The sequence below is a fragment of the Calypte anna genome, chromosome 17 (assembly GCF_003957555.1).
Source record: "Calypte anna isolate BGI_N300 chromosome 17, bCalAnn1_v1.p, whole genome shotgun sequence".
NCBI lineage: Eukaryota > Metazoa > Chordata > Aves > Apodiformes > Trochilidae > Calypte > Calypte anna.
This window is the reverse complement of record NC_044262.1, coordinates 10,278,418-10,301,183: the sequence shown is the minus strand read 5'-3', so window position 1 is coordinate 10,301,183 and position 22,766 is coordinate 10,278,418. Positions and strand designations below refer to the sequence as shown.

Here is a 22,766-nt window from a genome sequence, read left to right as displayed (position 1 = left end):
GTGGAAGGAAAAGCTTCCAATTTATCAGCCAACAACTGTCAAGCAAATCCCTCTTATGTGGCATCAGTCCGTCCCAGGGGAATAACAAATCTTGTTTCCTTTAGCCCTTCCCCTGGAAAATGGAGAAATAAACTCCCAGGTGCAAAACCCGCTACTGAACCAGGATTTGCTGCCCAAATTGTAAGAGGTTGAGCAGCTCTCAAAATACCTTATTTTCTGAGGAACAATTCCAGCAGTCTGCAGGCACGCTGAGCCCCGAATTCATAAACCTTGGCTGCTCCTGAAAATGACGTTTCGGAACACCTTGTAATAAATCAAAAAACTTTATTTTTAAGATATATTATAAATTTACAACACACAATGTCAGTGTCTTCAGTGTAAGTGTGAGCAGGTTCAAAGACTCAGCATTCATTCTGGTCTCGTCCATGGGTACAACTTCTCTGCACATTACAGGTACATGGTTGTTTCAGCTCTGGCTGTGCTAACAACCACCATACCTCCCAGAAATTTATTTTTCAGGTGACAATATCCTGGCTAGAAGGACAACAGATCAATAGTATTTCTAGCTTTTTGCCTGGAGGGCTGCAGTGCAGGAGCACAGTGTGCTGGTTTTCTCCCTCCCAGGGCACCCACAGGAGCGTGTCCAGAATGAACCCGGAATCCCACAGGCTCAGTGATGTTCACCCAAGTTTGGCTTCATAAAAGTAACATTACAGCTTAGAAACAGCCGTGCATGCCACACACCAGTGTCGGTGCCATGTAAAAACTATTTTGGATGCTGTACCTAATGAGTTTATACACAGGTGAAATGAAAAACTGTCAAGTCAGTACCTTGCGATATAATTTCACTGGTGCTGCCTTGTGCTAAGTGCTGGATAGCAAATCACATCCTTGAACAGTTCATTAAGCTATGATAAAAATATGCAAATTAAAAAAAATCTCTACAGGCCTCTGTTACCTGCTGCAACAAAGACACTTTGTTTTGTGAGGGCTTAGGTTAAAACATGATCCCATTTTTTTCCCCCTCTCCCCAAAGCATGATATAAAACTATACCCAAAATTCAGTAAGAATTGAATGCATTTACATTTATTGAAGTTCACATGCTGCAAACAGGATCTGCATTAAAGATCTTCAAATCTAGGGCAAAAAGGCCTTAAAAAAACCAAACAAAAAACCCCAACAACCAAAACACAACCCCCTTTTGTTACACTGAGATGTCAGGATGCAGGTGAGAACAACCACCATGATAGCAGAGTCACAGAAATGTCATTTACAGTGCTGGCTGTCCCCTCAGCTGTCCCCTGGGGATTATCCCCCTTGGCTGAGCTCACCCACTGTCCCACCTCCAGCAGCAGCCACAACAAACCCTTCAGCCAAAGAGGAGGCCACAGTCAGTGGGTTGCTTATGCCACAAAGCACAAGGACTATGATGGGATGGAAACACCCAGCTGCAAGCACTGCTATTCTGCTAGTTATTAAAAACGCTATTTAGTAAAAGTAGAAAAAAAATGGGGTATTTACTTTGGATGAAACACTTGTTATCCTGTGCACATGACTTTCAGAGAATTGCCACAGAAGAAGAGCTCACTGGTCACCTCTGCAGCTCCTCCCCAGGCAATATTTGCTGACAGTGTTACTATACATTCGTTTGGTACAATGCTTAAACAGCTCTCAAAATACATTAAAAGACTCTCAGCCCATGAAACACAATGCCTAAAAAAAAAAGATAAAATCATAAATTGTAACAGTCCCAACTAAAAAGGATTTCAATAACCGTTTAAGTGTTTCTTAGATAGGAGCTCAATCTCCAAAAGACAAGTTTGGTTCCAGAAGAGTGAGGAAAGCAATGGAGGTTGAGGTTCTGGGCTGTGAGCAGCCAGAAAGCAGCAGCTGGCTGGAGCCAACCTTGCACCAGCCCAGAAGAGCTCACTGATGACTGCTTTAGGAACCATGCAAGTTAATTTTCCAGCTGCATGGAGAACAGAAGTGTCCTTGAAACGGTGCAAAGATCAGGGAACTGTGAAGTTCCTGGGTAACCTTGTGTGATCTTGGAGCCTTCACTCAAATCACTGCTCACAAGGAGAGAGAGAACAGCAGATTCTTTGGAGGGGACCAGACATGAGAGGTTTATCAGGAGTGACACAACTCAGGCTCACAGGTCAAGCCAATCAAGGTCCAAGTTTGTAAAGTGGCATTTTTTCCAAATACATCCCTTTAAAATGCATCAGCCTGTGAAGAGTATAAATATGAAGCCCTGAGAACAAACTTCCCTATAGTGCATTTCTATTAAAAATATCACTGTTTTGATGACAACATTATAAGTTACACATATTTAAATAAATAGCTAGCTAGCTTTCAAGAGTCATGTAATATCAAAAGGTAGAAGATTGTCTGTATCAGCTGATGGGGCAAAGAGTGAGAACTGTAGGAAACACACACTGCATGAGGTACCCACCACCCCCTTTCCTTCCTCCAAAATCCCACAGGCTTCCAACCTGAGCATGGCCATGCTCTGACACAAGTAAATATCACATCTCTGCCAGCTGTAACTTGAACACCAGAGGTGCAAGCACAGGACCTGAACCTGTAAATCTTTACTGCTTGAGTTCTTTCTCACAAAAAAATTTATTTTTTTCCTTTTAAACAACACTTCTATTCCCATGTGCTTAGGACATTTGGCCTACAGACCAAATCCACCAGTTCCCTCCAGCCATGGAACAGGAGAGTTTATCACCAGGAAAAGCTCTCAGCACACACACTCCTTGTGCCTGGAGACCTGGAGACTGACTCAAAAGCAGTCACCTTTCAGATTTTTGCAGGTTTTGAAAAAATTGGGACAACTGAGGCCTTTGCAGGCACAGGGGACTTCACCCCCTCCACTTCCTGTGCTGAAGTAGCAGCAGCAGCCAGGCATGGTGAGGACACAAAGTCTGCTACTAATTCATACCCTAGCAGCACCACTGATGTCTTGATAACTCCTCAAGTGTTCCTTTAACCTCAAGGGTATTTTTTTTTGTTTATTTTTAAATTAACTCCTATGCCTTGCTGTGAGCACCACATCTCCTAAATTCTGGCCTCTTTCAGATATTTGCCACTGGAAAGTAAAGTTCTTAAAAGAGAACCAGGGCTACATTAAAGCCATACCAAGCAAGGAAACTGTTTGGCAGATCAAGAACACCCAGAACTTAACACTTCAGCTCCAGCAGCTGCTCCCACACCTGGGCAGCACAGATGGGCTGCTCACTCTTGCCATCCTCCTCACCCAGGTTCTGCCCACCAGCCAGAGACCAAACCTTGACCTGACTCTAAAGCTGGCAGATGAACCTTGCCTGGTCTGTCTGAAAGTTCTACAGCCACTTCACAGCCTGAGTTGTGTATTACTGAAATCAGAAGCAGCATTTCAGCAACCCTTCACATTCTACACAGACCAAGACTGCTACTGAAGCATCTGTTCAGGAAGTCTGAACCTGTCCTTACTCATTCCAAAGCCAAAAAAAAAAACCCCCAAACAAACCAGGGTAGTTTTTCCTAGCTTTGTCTTCTGAAAACTCTCATTAAAAGCAAAATTTACTAGAATCCCAACTGGCAGAGGACATACACCTCTAATACTAAGAGTTTCAAGTCATGGTGTCTCCTAGTAGTACTACAGGCAAAAAGCTTCAAGGATTAAGAAAAAAATGGGAAAAAAATAATAAAAACCTTTTGTAACACTACAGCATTCAGTCCCAGCTGCTGTGCTGGGCTCACTGGGCTCAGGTTGGTACCTTCACACTTACAATGCAAGGTTACAGTCTAATATCACACTGTCAATCTGTTCTTAGCAAGAGTCCAGAAAAATGCTTTTACTGACCAATTGGAACAGAAAAAAAAAAAGCCCCCATCTCTAGAAAGCTTGGGATTTCTAAATGCAGAAGTAAATATTTCAGCAGTCATGAACCGTAAAGCTTAATATGAAATTACAAGTAACAAAGCCAAATAATAATCCTGGGATAGTAAGTCTAGATAAAATCTCATGCTGCTTTGATTTCCCCACCCTTCATATTAATTATGTGAAATTGGCAACTTCAGCACCCTGACTGCATAACAGCACAGACCTGATGCCAAGTTCAGGCCAAAACTTGTTGTGGGGTTTCAGGTTGTATCTTGTTGCATTTTTGTTAAAAAAAAAAAATTCAACAAAAAAACAACCAAAACCCCATCCCACCCTTAAGAAGGTGACTTGCAGAGCTCTTCAGGATCTCTCTGTGACAGGACACCTCGATCTGCATCTGGTTACTCCACATTTTGGAGAGGCAGGTCTTGCCTAGCCTGCCTTTCCAAAACCAGGCTGTGAAACACAAGGGGTGGCAGGGATTATGACAGATGTCAATCATGCTGCACTAAGCTGAAAACAAAATGCATTTTTGTTCAGTTTCTTAAAAAAGTAACACCCACAGAGCCTGATTGTCACAAAAACTAGCTGGATATTCACCAGTGAGCTCTGCTCTTAACTCCTGTCTGAAACCTCAAGTCTGTCATTGAACAAAACAGGAAAGCCACAGCCTGACATTCTTCCTATTCAAGGTAAAATAAGTCTCAAAAAAAAGTCACTTCTATCTCAAAGAAAGCAGTGGTTTCAAGTGTGGTTTTAAACCCATTAACCAAGACAAAACCCAAGTGGTTCTGCTTCACAAATCACCAGTGAAAAAATCCATGCAGATGAGGTGCTTTTTTGTAAACAGTTTGAAATAAAGTCAAAACCCACAAGTCTGCCCAAAACTGTGAACATAAACATGTGAATATATCCCTCCTTCTGCTAGGATAAGGTGGAGTATGAATCTATGAACTGCAGCCTAAGAATCCAAGTCTGGGTGTAGCAAGTCCTGTTGTGAAAGAGATTCTGCATCTTTAGTGGAGCTGACAGAACATCTCCTACAAGTAGAACCACTGTGGGACTGCAACAACACTAATGCAGAAAATAAATAGGAAAAAGTAATGCTATTTATTAAAAGAATTCCATCTCTGAATTGTTCTGTCTAAATTATAACGCAAAATTAACAAGTTTGGATAGAAATGTGCTTGCTCTCCCCCAATATTTGGACTTTAAAAAACACATTTCCCAAGAATCAATTTAAAAAATCATTTTAGGATTTGATATAGCCATAAATTAATACTGTATGGAGATGATGAGTTTCCTATGCTAGTGGTCAGTGACCTTTGTAAACACTAGCCAGATGCTAGCAAAACTGGCTAGAACACTACTGTCACAGGCCTCTTTAACAAGCATTATCATATTTTCCTCCCAACAATCAGATTCTTGTTTTCACAAAACCTTTTCCTATTTTTGGATATACTTTAATTTAAGCCTAATACCTGAAAGCATAAACAAGTCTTCAAACCTCTTCCACTACCACTAAAATCCACAAGGCAATTCACTTCAGTTGGCTGTAACTACAGAAGCTCTGATGCGAGAGACCCCCTCAGACAGGATCCCCTCCCTTCTCCCCCTTCCATCCACCCCCTCCCTCTTCCCCAGACAATCCACACACCCTCCCATTGAGGAGGGGGTGACATGAGGGACAGGAGGAGGTGGCACAGTGGGCTGGCATCCCCCCCTCTACGTGCGATTCAGGGTCTGGAAGATTCGGGAGATCTGGAGCATGACGGGCCCCGTTTCCGGATCGTTCATCCACTGAGTGCTGTTCAAGGGGTTTTCAAGCATATCCTCAAAGGCTGCCAAGAGATGGGAATTGCAATACTCTGTTAGTCTCCCAGTCAGCAAAGGTTTCCTGGGTTTGGGATGTTTCAACACCAGGACAGTTAGAAATAGCTGCAATGCCAAGGCAGCCCTCAGCCCAAGCTGCCCGTGATGCAGCTCCTGCACTCAGCATTCAGCCTGGAGGAGGCTCCAGGGAGACCTCAGAGCACCCTCCAGTGCCTGATGGCTGGGGAGAGCCTTTTATAAGGGCATGGACAGATAGAAAAATAGAATCATAGAATGGGCTGGGTTGGAAAGGACCTCAGAGATCATCAAGTCCAACCCTTGATCCACTCCCCCCGTGGTTCCCAGCCCATGGCACTCAGTGCCACATCCAGGCTCTTTGGAAAGATCTCCAGACACGGAGAATCCACTACTTCCCTGGGCAGCCCATTCCAATGCCTGATCACCCTCTCCAGAAAGAAATTCTTTCTCATCTCCAACCTAAACCTCCCCTGGCACAACTTGAGACCCTGCCCTCTTGTCTTGCTGAGAGTTGCCTGGGAAAAGAGCCCAACCCCCCCCTGGCTCCAACCTCCTTTCAGGGAGTTGCAGAGAGTGATGAGGTCTCCCCTGAGCCTCCTCTTCTCCAGCCTCAACACCCCCAGCTCCCTCAGCCCTCCCTCACAGGATCTGTGCTGAATCCCTTCCCCAGCCCAGTTGCCTCCTTTGGACCTGCTCCAGCACCTCGATCTCCTTCCTGAGCTGAGGGGCCCAGAACTGGACACAGGACTCAAGCTGTGGCCTCACCAAGGCTGAGTACAGGGGCATAGGACACGGGGTAATGGCTTTGACCTGGAAAAGGGGAGATTTACTTCAGGTATTTGGAAGAAATTCTTCCCTGGGAGGGTGCTGAGCCCCTGGCTCTGGGTGCTCAGAGAAGCTGCAGCTGCCTCAACCCTCAAGTGTTGGGAGCCAGGTTGGATGGGGCTTGGAGCAGCCTGGGCTGGTGGGATGTCTCCTTGCCCATGGCAGAGTGTTGGAACTGGATGAGCTATGAGGACCCTTCCAACCCAAAACCAGTCTGGGATTCTAATGATTTGCAGGTGCCACCTCCACAGACAGGGATGCAACAAGATGTTCTGCTTCCCCCACTCCTTGGCATTAAATTCACTGCAGACAAAGGCTGGTTAAATACTGTCTTTACAAAAACCTTTGGTGGTTTTTTTTTTTTTTTTTTTTTTTTTGTGGGGGTTTTTTGTTTGTTTTTGGGGTTTTTTTAGGTTTTATGGGTTTTTGTGGGTTTTTTTCCCCCTCCTTCTAATGTGCTTATTTGCAATTTTCTCCTTATGCTGAAGGAACTAGGCAGTTCCTGCAACAGCTCAGCTGAAAATCTGGCAGAAGAATGGCCCAGGCAATGATTTATAAACCTCCTGACAGACATGGAGCTGAACTACTGGGCATTTGGAGCAGGACAAAAAGAGCAGTTATACATCTGACCTATCCAGAAGTCATCCAAATGTCAGTGTTGTAAGGGCCTGGCAGACCACCAACAAGGGCAGTGCCTCGATTTTCCCAGGAGAGTCAGTTTGCAAAGCTCCAGCTGACATCTGGGGGAGCTGCAAGTAGCCAGCACCTCACAGGCTGAGCAGCACCATCAGTACCTTGCTCAAGGTCATGCAGCATGGCTGGAGAAAAGCCCAGAATAAAGCACAGATCTCACTTTCCACCACTAACTACATTCTTTTACAAAGATTCAAAAGCTTAACATTTTTTGATTTATCTGCATCTTGTAAGTATCTAATTAAATGCAAACATTCCTTACTAAAATCTGTGACATAAGCAATTTGCAGATAAATCATTAGGAATATATTATATGATATTCACCCAAGCTTTATGAGCACATAGAATGCTATCTCATTTTCTACTTATAGTCTGAGCTGCACTGTGGAACTCTTGTTGCAAATGAAGAGACCATTTGTTCAGAAATCAGAGTGGGAATGTTCTGCTTTTGAATTATTTAAAGGTTTACAAACTCTAATTGCATTCAAAGTAGTATTTTTTAAAGTTGTTTTTTTTTAAGGAGCTGCATGCATACCCTCTACCTAAAACCAGATCTTCAAATAAATTTTGAAGACAGACTAAATGCAAAACTTTGTATATACAATGCCATTCTTCACTGTGAGAGACCAATTCATCAGAGATTTCTGTTTCACTGTCAGAGTCATCAGATGGGTACTTGCTGTGCTCACAGCTTTTCTCCCCATGAACACAGAGATTTACCACAGAGCTGAAACCCAAGGAGAAGGAAGTGCATTTTCACACACATTATCTCAGCTTTGATAGGCCAAGGTTCAGACTTATTTGGCTACTCTTCCATAGTATTTGGTTATCTTCCATCTCAATGCTCAGCACACAGGAAGCTCCACTGCAGGAGACAGCCTTGTTTTTTCTGTGAAATAATCAGAGTTCTAGACAGAGATTCCTGATTTTACCCCTCATGGCTAAAGGGAGCACACAAAAGGTTTCCTTAATCCACAAAAGCACTGCAGCCAGCAGCTAGTGAAGTTCTGACTTCAGCAAGTGCAAGCCTGGGGAATTAGTATCATTTCTGGGACAGCCCCAAGTTCTGTTCTGGGTTTAGCAGAGTTTCAGGATGAAGTAAACAATTCAGCTGCTGAAAGGGAGAAAAAGGGTCCTGAGCTGCACCTACCCCACAAAGCATGCTGTCATCATCCAGTTTCCACCCCTATTTCCCAGCAAATACAGAGACCATGTGTACACACATCAGGAACCCAAGCAGGACTTACCTAGTAGAGTTTTAGGGTTGGTTAGCCCCAACTGTACCACTGGGTTTTCTAAGATGGCTTGGAAGAGAGGGCTATTGGTGTCAATGCCCTTATCTAAGTCCTCTGGAGAAGGCTTTCTGTCTCCCAGCAGCCATTCACACTGAAAGAAATCAGCAGGCACAACAGATTTAATGATTGGCTCCATTACAACAAAAAAGTCTCCAAAGTTTTGACAATGTGGCATGTTAAAAATACTTCCTTTCAAAGTTAAAGACTGAGCTATGCATTTTTCTCTCCACACCAGGGGACTCTTCACTGTTTTTTTCCTCTAACACCTTTATTTCAATAGGAACATCAGCAGTATCTGGTATGGTGATAAAATTATACCAATTCTGGATGCATCAAAGCTCAGGGAAGATTAGTGTTAGCCTACAGATGCACTGCCTCAAAGGAACTCATTTATTCCTGTCCTTTAATTAGTTATTAATTATTTGGTATACCTTCTCCTTTCTCAAAGGAGTATCATCTCTTTTGCAGACTCTGGTGAGGAGTTTCTCAAAAGCTTTTTGAAAATCCACATATCCCAACCAGAGCAGCCACAATCTCATGCACACTGAGCTCCTCTACAAAGTTTAAAACCTTTGCATTCTGGTTGTGTCTCCAATTGGAAAGAGGCACAGAATATCCAGTGCTCATTTCACCTCTGGTAACAGTGGGGCTTGGTGACAGATCAAAATATCAATGACAAAAAATGAGCTGAGCAAAGTGTTCTAGCAGTAAGGAAAAAAATGACTTTATACTCACAGCTGCATTTTGCTGGTTATTATTTACTCTGAGTGCATCTACCACTTCTTTTTCATCAAATCCCATCTCCATCAGGGCAATGACAGCCTGGAACAGATTTGCACAGCTTAATAAATGTAACAGTTAAAACAAACAAGAACAATCACATTCTTTCATCTTCTGTGCAGGAACATTCCATGTGGTCAGTGACTGCTCATTGTTGCCATTTGTAGAGCACTAAGTAATCTTATTTACAATGTTTTCAAATACTGCTAACTTTACAAATACTTGTACAAGTGCCTTTAATATGGAAAAAGAATAAATCTGAAGCAGGAAAGTAGTTCCTATCCACAGCCCTGAAAGCTGAATGCCAAACAACTCAAGTGTACCTGGGGTAGGAGGCAGAGGAGTGGGACAGAAACTCATTTCAGAACTTCCCTCATGTCACAAAGCTTTTGTTCACATCTCACTGCCATCATGCTCCACATGCATTTGTAGTTCTATTCACTCAGGTGAATTTTACTCCCTGGTTTATTACACTGCTAGCAAGTGTTCTGTATCTAGACAAGCCTACCTAGATATTGTTAGAAAAATGTTTTATCACATAAGATTTGTACCTAAGTCATCAAACACCTTTGGGGCTTTTGACAGAAAACACAAGAAACAGTCACTTGTAGAAGCAAAATGCTGGATTCTAGAGCACCTCCTGGTGAGTTCACAGTGTGATAACAACACATTTTCATGTCAGCTAATACTGTGGTCTGAAAAAAGGATAACTTGTGCATTTGCTGCAAGACTTAAATCTGCTGGCGATCCTTTTCCTTGCCCCCTACATAAATTAATGCTCTTTCCTAAAGCAAAAGGACCTACTCCTGCTCTGCAACCCTTCCTTCCCAGGCTGCAGACATAAAAGGCAATGCCAGGAGTCTGGCAGCCCACTTCAGTCCCACAGGTGCAGAAGTAACAGTGTCAGGAATTTAGATACTGTTATTTGAGAGAGCAATGCATTAATTAGGAAATCTCTCTTTCAGCAACCTAAATTTAAACAGTTCCCAACAGACTTCCAATAAAACAATGCCAAGCCAGCATACTATACATCTACCCAGACAACCCATTTCATTTATCAACTAAACATTTATTTGGATTCCATGGTGCTCCCAGAGCCACTTCCAATCCTCACAAACAGTGGAATAAAGAGCACCTACTCGTGGGTCTGGGCGAAACTCTCTTTTCCTCCGGATCTTCTTGAATATTTCTGTCAGCTCATCCTTGGCCTCTTCCTCACCCACTTCTGAGCTAGGACCTGCTGTGGCTTCAGCAGAGGATGCTCCAACTTCAGCTGTAGCTTCTGATGGAGTCTGACCTGGCAGGGGAGCATCCACTGTAGGGTCATCTGCGTGTTCTATCAACCACTCCATGGCCTGTGTCACTGACATACTGGAAAGCAAACCAGAACACAGGGATGAGGCACACTCCAGATGTACACTCCTGCTCCACAGACATTTGCCTATGCATTTACTCCTCTGGTATTCTGGCCTGCAGGTTAATGAGTATCTGAAAAGTCATAAATAAAGTTTTGGAACAAATCTCAGAGCACCTTAATTCTCTGTGCATTCAGGGCACACCAATCTTCTCTGAAGCCAGAAAGTCAGAGGAACAGAGGAATGAAGTCCAACTTGGACAGCTGCAACCCAGGTTTCAAAAGGCATTTGTCAGGGAGTCACCTTATTGTCCACATCACCTGCTTCATCCCACAACAGACAAACACTGACTAATTGCAACTGTTGACAAGGAATGCCATTCGGAACACAGTATTTTTCTACAGCTGAAAGATCAGCGTGGACAGGGTTGGTTTGCTTTTTTAGCTGTAAATGTGAATTCTAAAGCAGAAGACAACATGATACTAATACTTGGAACCAGTGCCAGCCTGGCAGCCTTATGAACCCCAGACCAGCTCCTCTTTCCAGAAGAAGTCCAGCTCTGCTTCCCCTTCCCCATGCTGCCTGCACACCTCCTGAGGCAGCACTCTTCTTGGAGTCAATGCTTTTTTTTCCAACCTAGATTTAGGTGACCCACATAAGGAGACTTCAGAAAAAAAAAAATGCAAATTTTTTTTTGTTTTAACCATATCAGGTGTTTTACAGGCAGTGTGGTGAGTACACTTACTGGTTCAGTCGAAGGGCTTTGACAGCTCTGCTCTCTGGGAAGCCCATTTCTGTAAGCTGCCTCAGAGCTATTTCATCCACTCTGTCTTCCTCATCCTCATCCAGCATGGCTACACAAACAAAACAATGTTCAGATGGACTTTGAATTAAAACAAACCCCTTTCTCAATGGAATGGCATGTGTTAAGTTCAAACCCCATTCTTTTCTTCCATCCCTGCTTTTGTTTCTGCCCTGAATTTGCTATCTCATCATTTACTTTGCTGCCCTCAGCTCGATCAGGCTCAGTCAGACTCTTCCTAGACAAAGCCCCTGTCCAGATGTGTTAAAGACCTCAGTTGTAAGACAGTTAACTCTCACATTACCATGGTATTTCCATATAAGCATATAGGAGATTGTAGATAACTAAAAAAAAATAGATCTTCAGTGAAAGGAAGCTGCACCTGGTCCTACCAGATCTCATCTCACAAACTGAATCAACAGCTACACTTGCTCCTCATTTTACTAGCTCCTTGTGCATTTTCAACTATTCTTTACCATACCTAAAGAGCAACTCTTGTGAACTTTTCCAGTTCCAAACCACTACTCATGTTCCTTTGTTTTTTTAATGGAATTTCACAAGTTTTATATAACCTATACCCACAAAGCCTGCCAGAGCTTTGCTATTACATCAAGGTCTGAACTTCATTCTGCAAGCCTCCTCTCCTCTGTTATGGAAGCAAACAAGTTCTCAGCATCAAACTAGTAACTATGAAGATATGTTCATACCATTTGCCTTCTTAAATAGTTCAACTGCATCTGGGTTCAGTGCTAGCAATTTCTGTGCAACTTCTATGAGAGACACTAAGATCTTCCGGAGCTCTGTCTGGAACTGCAAGAAAGGAAACTGTCAAAACATTTAGACAGGAAGTTACCAGACATCATTAAATCTTAATACATCTATTGTTAGTATCTCAGCAGCAGTCTGGCCCCCTGTACAGAAGGTTGCTTTATGAAGGCTTTATTTTCAGTGTTTAGTCTCTCAAGAAGCACTGGGCCCTTCCTGTGAAGTGCTACATGTAAAGCAAAAGCTCCTGGACAGAAAGGTCCTTTTCTTTCTAACACAGCTTGCTGCCCAGTGCCACCACAAGACATGCAGTGTTCCAGAAAATTCAGTGCTCCCCAGGAACACTCTGTCTTCCCCCTTGCACAAGCAGTGTGAGAAGACAGTCACAGTAGCTCTGCACCAGTGCTACTTGGTCCTGTGAAACAATGACTTTCCTGGTCTACCAGTTACCTCCTGGTAATCCACATTTCCACAACACAGACCCAAGCTATTTTCTATGCTGAAGCATCACAGATTCCTTACAGTTGGACACTTGTTTTTAGATATGCCATGCTCAGAAGGTCATGCTGACCATTAAACAACTTAGATGCCAACTGTTCCCTGTAGGTTGCCAGGGCAGTCTGACAGCATGCAATGAAGCAGATTTGTTGCTCCATGCCCCTACTACAACAGAAGAGCAAAAGTAGTCCCCACACTGCTGAACATCACAGGCTCTAACAGCATTCAAGTACTGAAGTAAAAATTTATGCCTCATTTCTCTTTTCAAAACCATGGAAGAAAACAAGCCAACCCACGGCAAACACATGAACTATTTAACAATATTACAGAATTAACTATTTAAGGTTTCACAGTTGCCAGATCTTGATTACATTTACTGAGGCTTTCCCATAGTCAAATAAACCATTTAAAATCATAACTGAGAACAGAATGTTTTCTGATCAGTAAACAGCACGACCTGCATCTGAATTTGAAGCTATCTACTTTAATATCCATGATGTAAATCTGGATTTCTCCTACAGAGAAAAGAAAAACCCATTCACATGTCAGAGAAAAGTTTATAGGAGATTAAAGCCTATCTGGATGTTGGTGTGCAAGTCAAAAAAAAATCAGGTCTGACACTTACATCCCTCATGCTGTGATGGGCCACGGTGCGATCGACACTGCGGGAGGGCAGGTTGGCAGTGGCTTTGAGGATAGCATCCTTATCAGGAGTTTTCTGCTCTTGCTTCCTCTGGAAGATAGGAACATGATCAGGTTTCATAACCCATTACTCAGAGAACAGAGGACACAGCACAGCAGAGAGCAGCTTTGTATTCTTCAGGGCATCAAGCAGAGCTCTGTAACTTGCAACGAAGAGAAAGAGCAGCCTAGCAACACCAAGGATGAAGAGCACCAGCACCATTTTGCTGTTATAGAGCAAAACTGGACCTGCTGGGTACAGCAAAACTGGACCTGTCCCACTTTCAGTCCTTATGCCTGTTTCTGTTCTCTAAACACAGAGGGAAATTCCTGCATCAAGAGGGAAAGAGATTTATTGAGTGCAGAGGCTGTATTCTCAGGACAATATTCTGCTCCACAGCAACTCTCTGGGAGTCTCTGTCCCTCTTCAAACCCAGGGGTGGTTGAGGATGTTTCAAAACTGCCCACACTGACACTTAACTCAGCAGGGCAAGGGCTTCACTGCTTGCAAGAGATATCATGCAGAGATAAACAGTGCCTGGGATTTTCAGTACATGCTTATAGTCCAGGAGAAAACATAGCAGGGTACAGACTATAAATACTTCCCAGTCTTATAACTTATGCTCTTACAGTGACATTCTGCACAGCAAGACCATACTGAAGAGAGAGACAAACACCAGGACCTACAGGAAGGGACAGAGACCTATGGGAAGCAAGAAGAAACAAAGCTGTGCAAGGACAAAGTAGAGACACTTGGAAGTAACCAATGTCAAGGACAAGCCTCACTCAGAGTTTATGTGGTAAAAAAACTGTGTGTAAAAGCATCATCCTGGGCACCACTGACCTCAGTAATTACATTCCAACAACATCAAATTTAAAAAAAAAAAATTAAAAATTGAAGGGGGCCAACACTTCAGCTCTGAAGACCTGGTTAGAGTGACAAGCCACACACAGATAAAGACAGAAGACAGCCTGACACGAATCAACATATTTAGATTGGGTTTTCAAACACAGGCAAAGCTCATCAATAAAGGAGTTAATGAAAACAGCCAAGGCAAGAAGTCTTTCAAACTCACTTTCTCCTCTGCTGACACATCTGCCATTTTGGGGAGTGGAGGTGGCGCACGCTTCTTTATCAAAAGCAAGACATCTAGGAAGAGAATGGTACTGAAATATATTAGAAAGTAATGTGAAAACAGTTCTTGTCAGAAACTTCACAAATTCACATTTTCCTGGACAGTTTTCTTTTAATTCCACTGTAGCATCAGATCCTTTCCACTGTTTAAAACCCACGTGGCTTTACATGTTCACCTTGTGTTTTAAGTGAATTCAAACCACGGTCCAATTATTAGTTCTGCTTTGACTTTCAGTGGTTTCTTCTCCTCAGACACCACCATTAAAAAAGATTATTCAGGCTCCAGGTGTCTTGTAGGATTACATGAACAGCACAGCACTCAGCCCATCATAACAAGAACACATCAGCACTTTCTGGGCTTTTCCTGGGTCTAAGCTGGATGGGGCTTTTTGTCATCTGCAGAAACCTTCAACAAGAATTTCCAGCATCAGGCTGAAGCTCACCTTTGTGTGTGAGGTGAAGAGATTCATGGTGAATCTATCAGGGTGAGGAGAATAATTCATGGTCTACAGCAGGGACACATCACTGGCAGCCCACCAGGACAGGTCTTGAGGGCAAACAGGTCTTCAGCCTCAGATATCCCATATCACCTGGCATGAGCTGGCCTCAGGCTCTTAAGACTAAAAGGCAGCCTTTGCCTAGAGATGAGGTGATGCCTTACAAGTCTCTGGCACCTCAGTTACAACCACAGGAATTCCAAGGGTGAGAAGAGGTGGACACACTGCTCAGAGCCCTGTGCAGCACCTGCAGTGCCTCAGCCAGCTATGGTCTGACATGCAGCTTTTAGCCCACTGAAATAAGCAAGTAAAAAGCAAACACAAGCTGCTCTTTCCCTGGGCTGGCTCAGCACATAACAGCCAAGAGCAACAGCTGGTGAAGGCTGTTAACCCTCAGTTGTCCAGCTGATCAGAATGCAAAAGGATCCACAGACTGGCTCCTGGCCATGATCTGCTCTCCCTGACAAGCAGAGCACAGGAGAGGAAGAGCCTGAGTGGTGGATTCTGAGCTAAGTTTGCAGAGGGCAGAATGAGACCTAAACTGCAGACACTCAGATCAGCAAACATCCTTCTGCTTGACCTGGAGACCTCAGGAACCTGCAGCACTGGGCTGTCTGGCTTAAAGAGTCTTCAGCCATGATAACTACTTTGGAATAATTTTGAAGAATAAATGCTGCCCTGGAGGTCTGAAAATAAAAAAAATTCCTTTGAAAGGAGATACAAATCTGTTTAACCTTTCAGTTGAATGAACACTCCTAATTCCTTTTCAGTTCTTAATAGTGAAGAAAAGCAAAGTGCTCAAGGTGCTTTCTAGGGGAGCAAAGGGGGGAGGGGGGGAAGTCTTTTTTCCTCTTCCTTTTTTCTCATGTTCCTTTGTCAAAGTAGTGAGTAGATGTTAAAAAGAAAGATTACTGTTTGGAACTTGCCAAATAGTTAAATACAATCTCATGTTGCCATTCTGATGGGTCTAAAAAAGCCCCCCACAGTCTTACCTCTGTCCTGAATGTTTTCCTCCAACACTGTTTTTGTGTCTGTCAGCACCTTCTCAGAAGTAGCATGTATCAACTTATGATGTGTCAGAGTTTTTGGATCCTCCAAGCTCCCAGGTACACACTGCAGGGAAGAATAAATACTGAAGATCAGAAGACAGAAATAAGCCTGCTGCAAGATTGACTGTGGAGAATCTCAGACAAACTGTGCCATTGTTTACCAGTTTCCTAACAGCTTAAATAACTGAGCAATAATATGCTGTAGGCCAGTGCACAGAGTCTGCTTTATCACAGAAACTGAGGCTTGATTTGTGCTGTAACAACACTGGCTGTGCCAATTTTCCACCTGCATATCCAAGCTCCTGGCTGGGAAGAATAACCAGTAAAAGGAAGGATTCTAGTTTTCCTTGAGGGTGTTAAATGAATAGCTACATCAGGAAGCTGGACTTGATAATCCTTACAGGTTCCTTCCAACTTTGGAGATTCTATGATTAAAGTTCTATGATTAAAGTTCCAACTGATTATCATGTGCTAAAAAAACCCCCCTCCTTTATACAGTTCCAAAGTCCTAACATTACAGCCTAATTGCCTCAGATGAAACTTTTCAAGGGCACCAGGCTATGTGAGTGGCTTTATCCTTTTGTAGCCCAGTACCCCTCTAACATGCTTCATCCTGAGTGCTTGGTCCTACAGTCAGACCTACAACAATCTGGAGCAGAACAGGGATGATTTGGGACTCGTTGCCATGGCAACCCTGCAGATCACCAAGGTCACTCACTCCTAGTGACAAGTCTGGGGGTGGCAATTAGGATCATAAAGTAAGAATGCAACCCTACAAAGAGGATCCAGCTTTTTGACAGAAGGGGAAAGCTATAATAATGATGCAGTAGGTTCCTCATCTGGAACTAGTATCAAAACAGAGGAGAGATTCTCTGCTTCATTTAATCATTATTATTTACAGACAGACTAAACAAGAAACTGCCAGCAGTGGTTTTGGTATACTTGACCTTGAACTGGGAAGGAAACAGAAGTTTCTGCACCTTGCTTCAAGCTGACATCAACAGACTTGGCTGCTGGAGCCCCAGCCTGGCTCCTGGCTGAAAGTACTGATCTAAAGTTACAGTCACAACTTTTCTTCCCAACTATAATCAGTATATAACAGATTTTTTTTTCCCCACATACAAATGTTGTGCTCAGTTCTTTATTCCAATTCTAAACTGTCAATTATTTCACTAGGAAATAAAGTTCCAATCCTGGCAAAAGAGCATGCACACACACAGGCCTTGAACTCACTCATCTTCACACCAGAGTGGTTCCCAGATCCAGAGAAATGAGTTTCAAGAACATTGCATCAGTGAATCTAGAGACTTCTAATGTGTTTGAGTGGAAAAAAAGAAAGCACAGTGGTTGCAATTCCAGAAATGCAAAATTAAAAATAACAACTTACCAAAACCAGAAAATTGATGCTACTGTTCTCACCACCAACCAGGACACTTAAAACTGACCTCACCTGCTCTGCCCACAGCAAACAACTTTTAATGACACTTCTTTCAGTACATGTTTCTACCAAGCCACTCTGACCACGTCTGCAGAAGAGTGCATCCACCCTTGACACATCAGAGCCATTTCCAGAAACCCCACTGACATCACTGCTACCCTTTGATGTAGCATTTCACCCTGCTCATCATCACATGAGGCAGCAGCCTCCCTGGATTGAATCCCTTCTGTCCATCATCATATTTGTTTTCAACCCAGATCTTCAGTCCCTCACCTGAACTCCTGGATGGTTCTGATGCCTCAATAAGATTGAGAAGAAAACTGAGAATGTTTGAGTCCTGCTTCATGTACCAGCAGCTTCTTACCAACCCTTCAGCACATTAACTGCTGAACAAAAGCCAAAGAATGCATTAAAGCCCAGAAGCAGCTGGGAGTACCTCCTGCAATCGATTGGATAAGTTACCCAAAAAGCCTGAGTACATCAGTGGAACATCTCCTCTCTGAACAAGCTCCAAATAATTCTGTTACTGATCCTTAGAGTCAGGTCCCAGAAAGGAAATACTTGAAAATGGGAGTTGGGAGGTGTATGTTTGGGGTGGGAAAGGATGGGACACAACACAGACCTATAATCCATTTTTTTCCTTAACTTTGTTATAAAGGTGTTTGCATGGGCAGTGATCCTACTGACTAAATACAGTGCTTTAAAGTCTAACTGAAAACATCTTCCTGCTCAGAGAGAGACCAGCACTGGAAATGCACAGGAAAGGGGGAGAAGAACTCCCTGTGCAGTGCAGAGGAAGCATCAGCCTCAAGTGAAAGCCCAAAAATCAGGGTACACCCTGAAACCCAGGAACTGGGGTGCACCTTGGTGCCCCAAGCATGGCTGGGGTTCAGGGGTTGTTGCTCCCTGGCAATCAGAGGGACAATGGGGTCTCCTGCATCTTTCTACTCAAAAGGGTTGTAAGGAGGGGAGCTGCTGTTTCATGGCTTTCCTTCAGCCATAAATAGTTGCATTTGTTTAACACTGGAGCTTCCAGCAGGCTGCTTTGCCTGGGCAGGTGACAAAACCTTTGTTCACAGGCACCTGCTGAAACTACAAGCCTGTTTGCAGAGCCTGGAATCCTGAGAAATCACAAGGCTTTGTTTGTTTTTAAAATAATAAAAAGCATTTTTTTGTTTGTTTTTATTAAGAGAAACGTTTGAAAATGGTGCTGACACTCCTTGCTGCTAAGCTTGGGTGGCTAAAACCCTCACAAAGTATCCAAAACATGCCCAGGGGCATTAAGCCTACCTTATCTTTGTACTCTGAGAGCAAGCACCTTGCCTTTCTGCTCCACAGATACTCCTTATCATACCTTAAAACCCAGGTGAGTTTCACTGAGGCAGCTTAAGAAAAAACAGAACAGAAGTAGCACAGACTCATTAAAATCTTGGCCCATATTGCCTGAAAAACCAGAGGCAGAGCTTCTGTACAGCCCACGTTTGGGCATCCTGGGTGTGTGACCAAGCCTACAGCAGTGCTCCAGAAATTCTGCCCAGGCTCAGCAAGAAGGAAACATCTCTTGGAAGGAGAGTATCAGCACCAGGACTGTCCCCAGCACTCCAGGCCTGTGCAGGGCTGGCCTTGAGGGTGGGCACAGGAATTTGGGATCATACACATGTGTTTAGGTTAAGCTGGAGTTCCTGTGAAGCTGACCCTGATTCTGCCTCCAGAGGAAACCAGGGGAGAGCTCAGGGATTGCTCCTGTTAAGGTGTTGGGGCCCTGTGAAGGGAGAAGTGCTGCATGAGAACACTGTGATAGTGAAACTTAAGGTCAAAAATACCTTGGAAGGGAAACAACTTATTATCAGATATTTGTTCAGACTGCACAGACAGCATCACTGATGCAGCAGTTTAAATAACATGTAATCACCACTAAATTGGTAGAGGTCAAGAGACAGAAGTAGTGGGAGTGAGTGGTTTTCTTTTCCACAACCCACAATCAAAAGTTGAGGAAAGAAAAAAAAGCACCCAGTGAGTTGCCCCTGTGCTCAGCCCTGGTGAGGCCACAGCTTGAGTCCTGTGTCCAGTTCTGGGCCCCTCAGCTCAGGAAGGAGCTTGAGGTGCTGGAGCAGGTCCAGAGAAGAGCAAGGAGGCTGTGAAGGGATCCAGCAGAATTGCTGTGAGGAAGGGCTGAGGGAGCTGGGGGTGTTGAGGCTGGAGAAGAGGAGGCTCAGAGGAGACCTCATCACTCTCTCCAACTCCCTGAAAGGAGGTTGGAGCCAGGGGGGGGTTGGGCTCTTTTCCCAGGCAACTCTCAGCAAGACAAGAGGGCAGGGTCTCAAGTTGTGCCAGGGGAGGTTTAGGTTGGAGATGAGAAAGAATTTCTTTCTGGAGAGGGTGATCAGGCATTGTAATGGGCTGCCCAGGGAAGTAGTGGATTCTCCGTGTCTGGAGATCTTTCCAAAGAGCCTGGATGTGGCACTGAGTGCCATGGGCTGGGAACCACGGGGGGAGTGGATCAAGGGTTGGACTTGATGATCTCTTAGCTCCCTTCCAACCCAGCCAGTTCTATGATTCTATGAGTTCAGTTCAGAAACCAGTAAGAATTTGAATGTTATGGAGGGAAAAGCAGCCACCTCTCTAATACTCTCTTCCTCTGCTCACTGAAGGAATGAACTCAGACTCCAGGGAACATATTAATCAGCATCTTACAGGAGGTGGCTCCATACATTGTCTCAAGGTGCTATCAAGATTCATTGCAACACACCCACCACCAGGAAACTCCATTTTTCCATTTTATTCCCCCTCCTCCAAAACCATGTGTTATCCACAATGGTTATGCAAATCCACACTATTAGCACAAAACAGAGAAAACAAAAATCAAGCCTCACGCCAAGTTATCAACTGCCTTCTGCAGTGCAAGCATCCATTCAATTAAGCTTTCAGATAATTAAAGGCCTTTCAGCTCTGAACATATATGCACATCATCATTACCCCACCCTGTTCTGGCAGCCTTTGCACCACTCTTCAGCTTAATCCCTCAGCTGTGCTGAAGGGGGACAAGAAGGGAGCACAAAACTTCTTCCAAGAAATGTAAAAAAGTGAAAAAAAAAAAAATAAAAACGGTATTTGCAGGATTTTGAAGACAAAAACTATTATTAAATGTGATTTAGTAAACTGTGCTCCCAGAGATGAGAGGAGAGGCTTTTGCCACTCAAAAATGCTACAGGTCCCTCAGCATGAAGCTCAGCAGGTCAGGACTGACTGAAGCTGCTGTGCTGGCTCCAGAAAGCAGCCCCAGGGACAGCCCCTGGGTCACACAACCTCACACACTGCTGCTGTCAGTCACAGGGTTGCTTTGAAGTAAAACACCCTCCTGGCAGCTCTTCCTCCAAGTTCAGTCCAAGAGCTTTGAAACCCCTGATTTTAGCTCTTATCACCCACAAACACACCAGTGGTAACTCAGCACACGAGTACAAAGAGCTGGGGTTTTCCCAATCAAACTCTGCAGGCTGTGCCTGTGTGTTTTTATGTATTTTCTCCTATTTTTGGACAGGTCAAGCCCTGAAAGCTCCAAGCAGAGGCAGAGCTCTAGAAGAGCCCATGACCTCCCCTTCAAACACAGCACAGGGCAAGGTTGCACTGAGGCTTTCTGAAAAAAGGGGAAGTTCCCCACTACAGCTGCTGCTTTCCTTGTTTGTTCTCAAACAGAACCAAGGAACAAAGCAGGCTGGAACTTCTGAGGGGAAAGCAGCAGAATCCAGCTCACCCACCTCTCACAGCCCATGGGTGCCAGGTCAGAAAGTACAAGAACAGAACCACAAAGCACCCACCCGGCTGCAGGAGGCTGCAGAGCAGCTCCCCAGAAATCCTCCTTTCCCCAGCACACAAAACTCTGGGAATGGGCATTTCCTTTCTACATGGAAGAGTTTCACATTAACTGGGAGATATGGCACTCCAGGAAAGCAGAACACACAGACATCTGTTTACCCGAGCTACCTTTTTTTTTTTCTTTTTTTCTTTTTTTTGGTCTTTTTTTTTTTTTCTTCTTTTTTTGTCTTTTTTTGGGTCTTTTTTCTTCTTTTTTTTTTTGTCTTTTTTTGGGTCTTTTTTCTTCTTTTTTATTGTCTTTTTTTGGGTCTTTCTTCTCTTTTTTGGTCTTTCCCCCCTCCCCCTTTTTTTTCCCTTTTTCACAGAACGCCTTTTCCAAGATGCCAAAACCTCTTTTTCCAGCGGGTCCCTCCCTGCCTTCCCCTCCCGCCACCATTCCCAGCCCAGCCAGACACACGCACCGGGATCCCAGCAGCCCCAGGAGAGCCACCGGGGGGCACGGACCACACACCCCCCCCGTTCCCCCGGTCCTTACGTGCTTCAGACACCGCTCCTTCAGCTTCTCCACCGTGGTGTCCTCGGGCACCTCCTCCAGCCACTCCGCTCCCTCCATGGTGCACACATGGAGCCTCAGCACCTTCCCCGCGAAGATCTTCTCCTCCTGCACAAACATCGCCCCGGGTCCCGCCGCCGTCCCCGGCCTCCGCTCTGTCCCGCCGATGCCTCAGCAGGCCCCGGGCACCGCCGTGCACCGGGCCCCGCGCTACCGCCCGCCCATGAAGGTGACCCCGGCAGCCCCGAGGGGAGCGGCGAGCCCGGCCGGGCCGTGCTGCCAGAAGGGAGTTCGGGGGGGTCCCGGTGCCGCCCGCCCGCCCGCTGCCCCGGCCCCGCCGCTCCTGTCAGCCCGGCCGTCCCTCCGCGGGGACCGGGGCGCTCCCGCCACCGCCGGAAGCGGAAGAACGCTGTTCCGCTGGGGATGCTGGGAGATGTAGTTTCCCTTGCCGGAAGTAGAGGCCGAGACAGTCCCGGGCGGCTCTAGGATCGCCTGAGCCGGGGTGCGCAAGAGAGGTTTAATTAAGGGATGCGTTTGATTAACGGTTATTATGAACAAAAAATAAAACGAGGTTTTAAACAGTGTTTTCCCAGTGCATGGCGGGAATGGCAGGCTCTGCCTCCGCCCCGAAGCACTGTGGGTACTGTAGTCCTCTCTTCCCGGTGCATGCTGGGAGATGTAGTCCCCGGCGCTCAGGTGCCTCCCGCCGGCCCGGCCCGGTGCAGTGACCGGCCCGGGTTCGGGCTGCAGCGGGACACCCACCCGGGGGGATCGGGGGGAGCCTGCCCTCCGCCGGGGTTCCGGGCTGGCCGGCGGGACCGCGGCCTTCTCCCGGCCGCCGTTAGAGGGGGCCCGAGAGCCGCG

General features: G+C 45.0%; 1 protein-coding gene across 2 annotated transcripts; it reads right to left on the bottom strand.

Moving 5' to 3' along the window:
• Nucleotides 1–307: 307 nt before the first annotated feature.
• Nucleotides 308–22,260, bottom strand: UBAC1 (UBA domain containing 1). 2 transcript variants are annotated; one of them, XM_030461470.1, is made up of 10 exons: nucleotides 21,885–22,260; nucleotides 16,042–16,162; nucleotides 14,494–14,567; nucleotides 13,362–13,469; nucleotides 12,181–12,298; nucleotides 11,417–11,525; nucleotides 10,456–10,687; nucleotides 9,272–9,358; nucleotides 8,489–8,627; nucleotides 308–5,713 (listed from the first exon to the last, which is right to left on the bottom strand). In XM_030461470.1, the coding sequence occupies exons 1-10, from the start codon at nucleotides 22,020–22,022 to the stop codon at nucleotides 5,598–5,600; spliced, it is 1,242 nt and encodes a 413-aa protein (XP_030317330.1). In that variant the 5' UTR covers nucleotides 22,023–22,260; the 3' UTR covers nucleotides 308–5,597. The 2 variants fall into 2 exon arrangements, with proteins under 2 accessions (XP_030317330.1, XP_030317331.1); XM_030461471.1 differs by having other exon boundaries at nucleotides 12,181–12,283; nucleotides 21,885–22,259.
• Nucleotides 22,261–22,766: the final 506 nt, after the last annotated feature.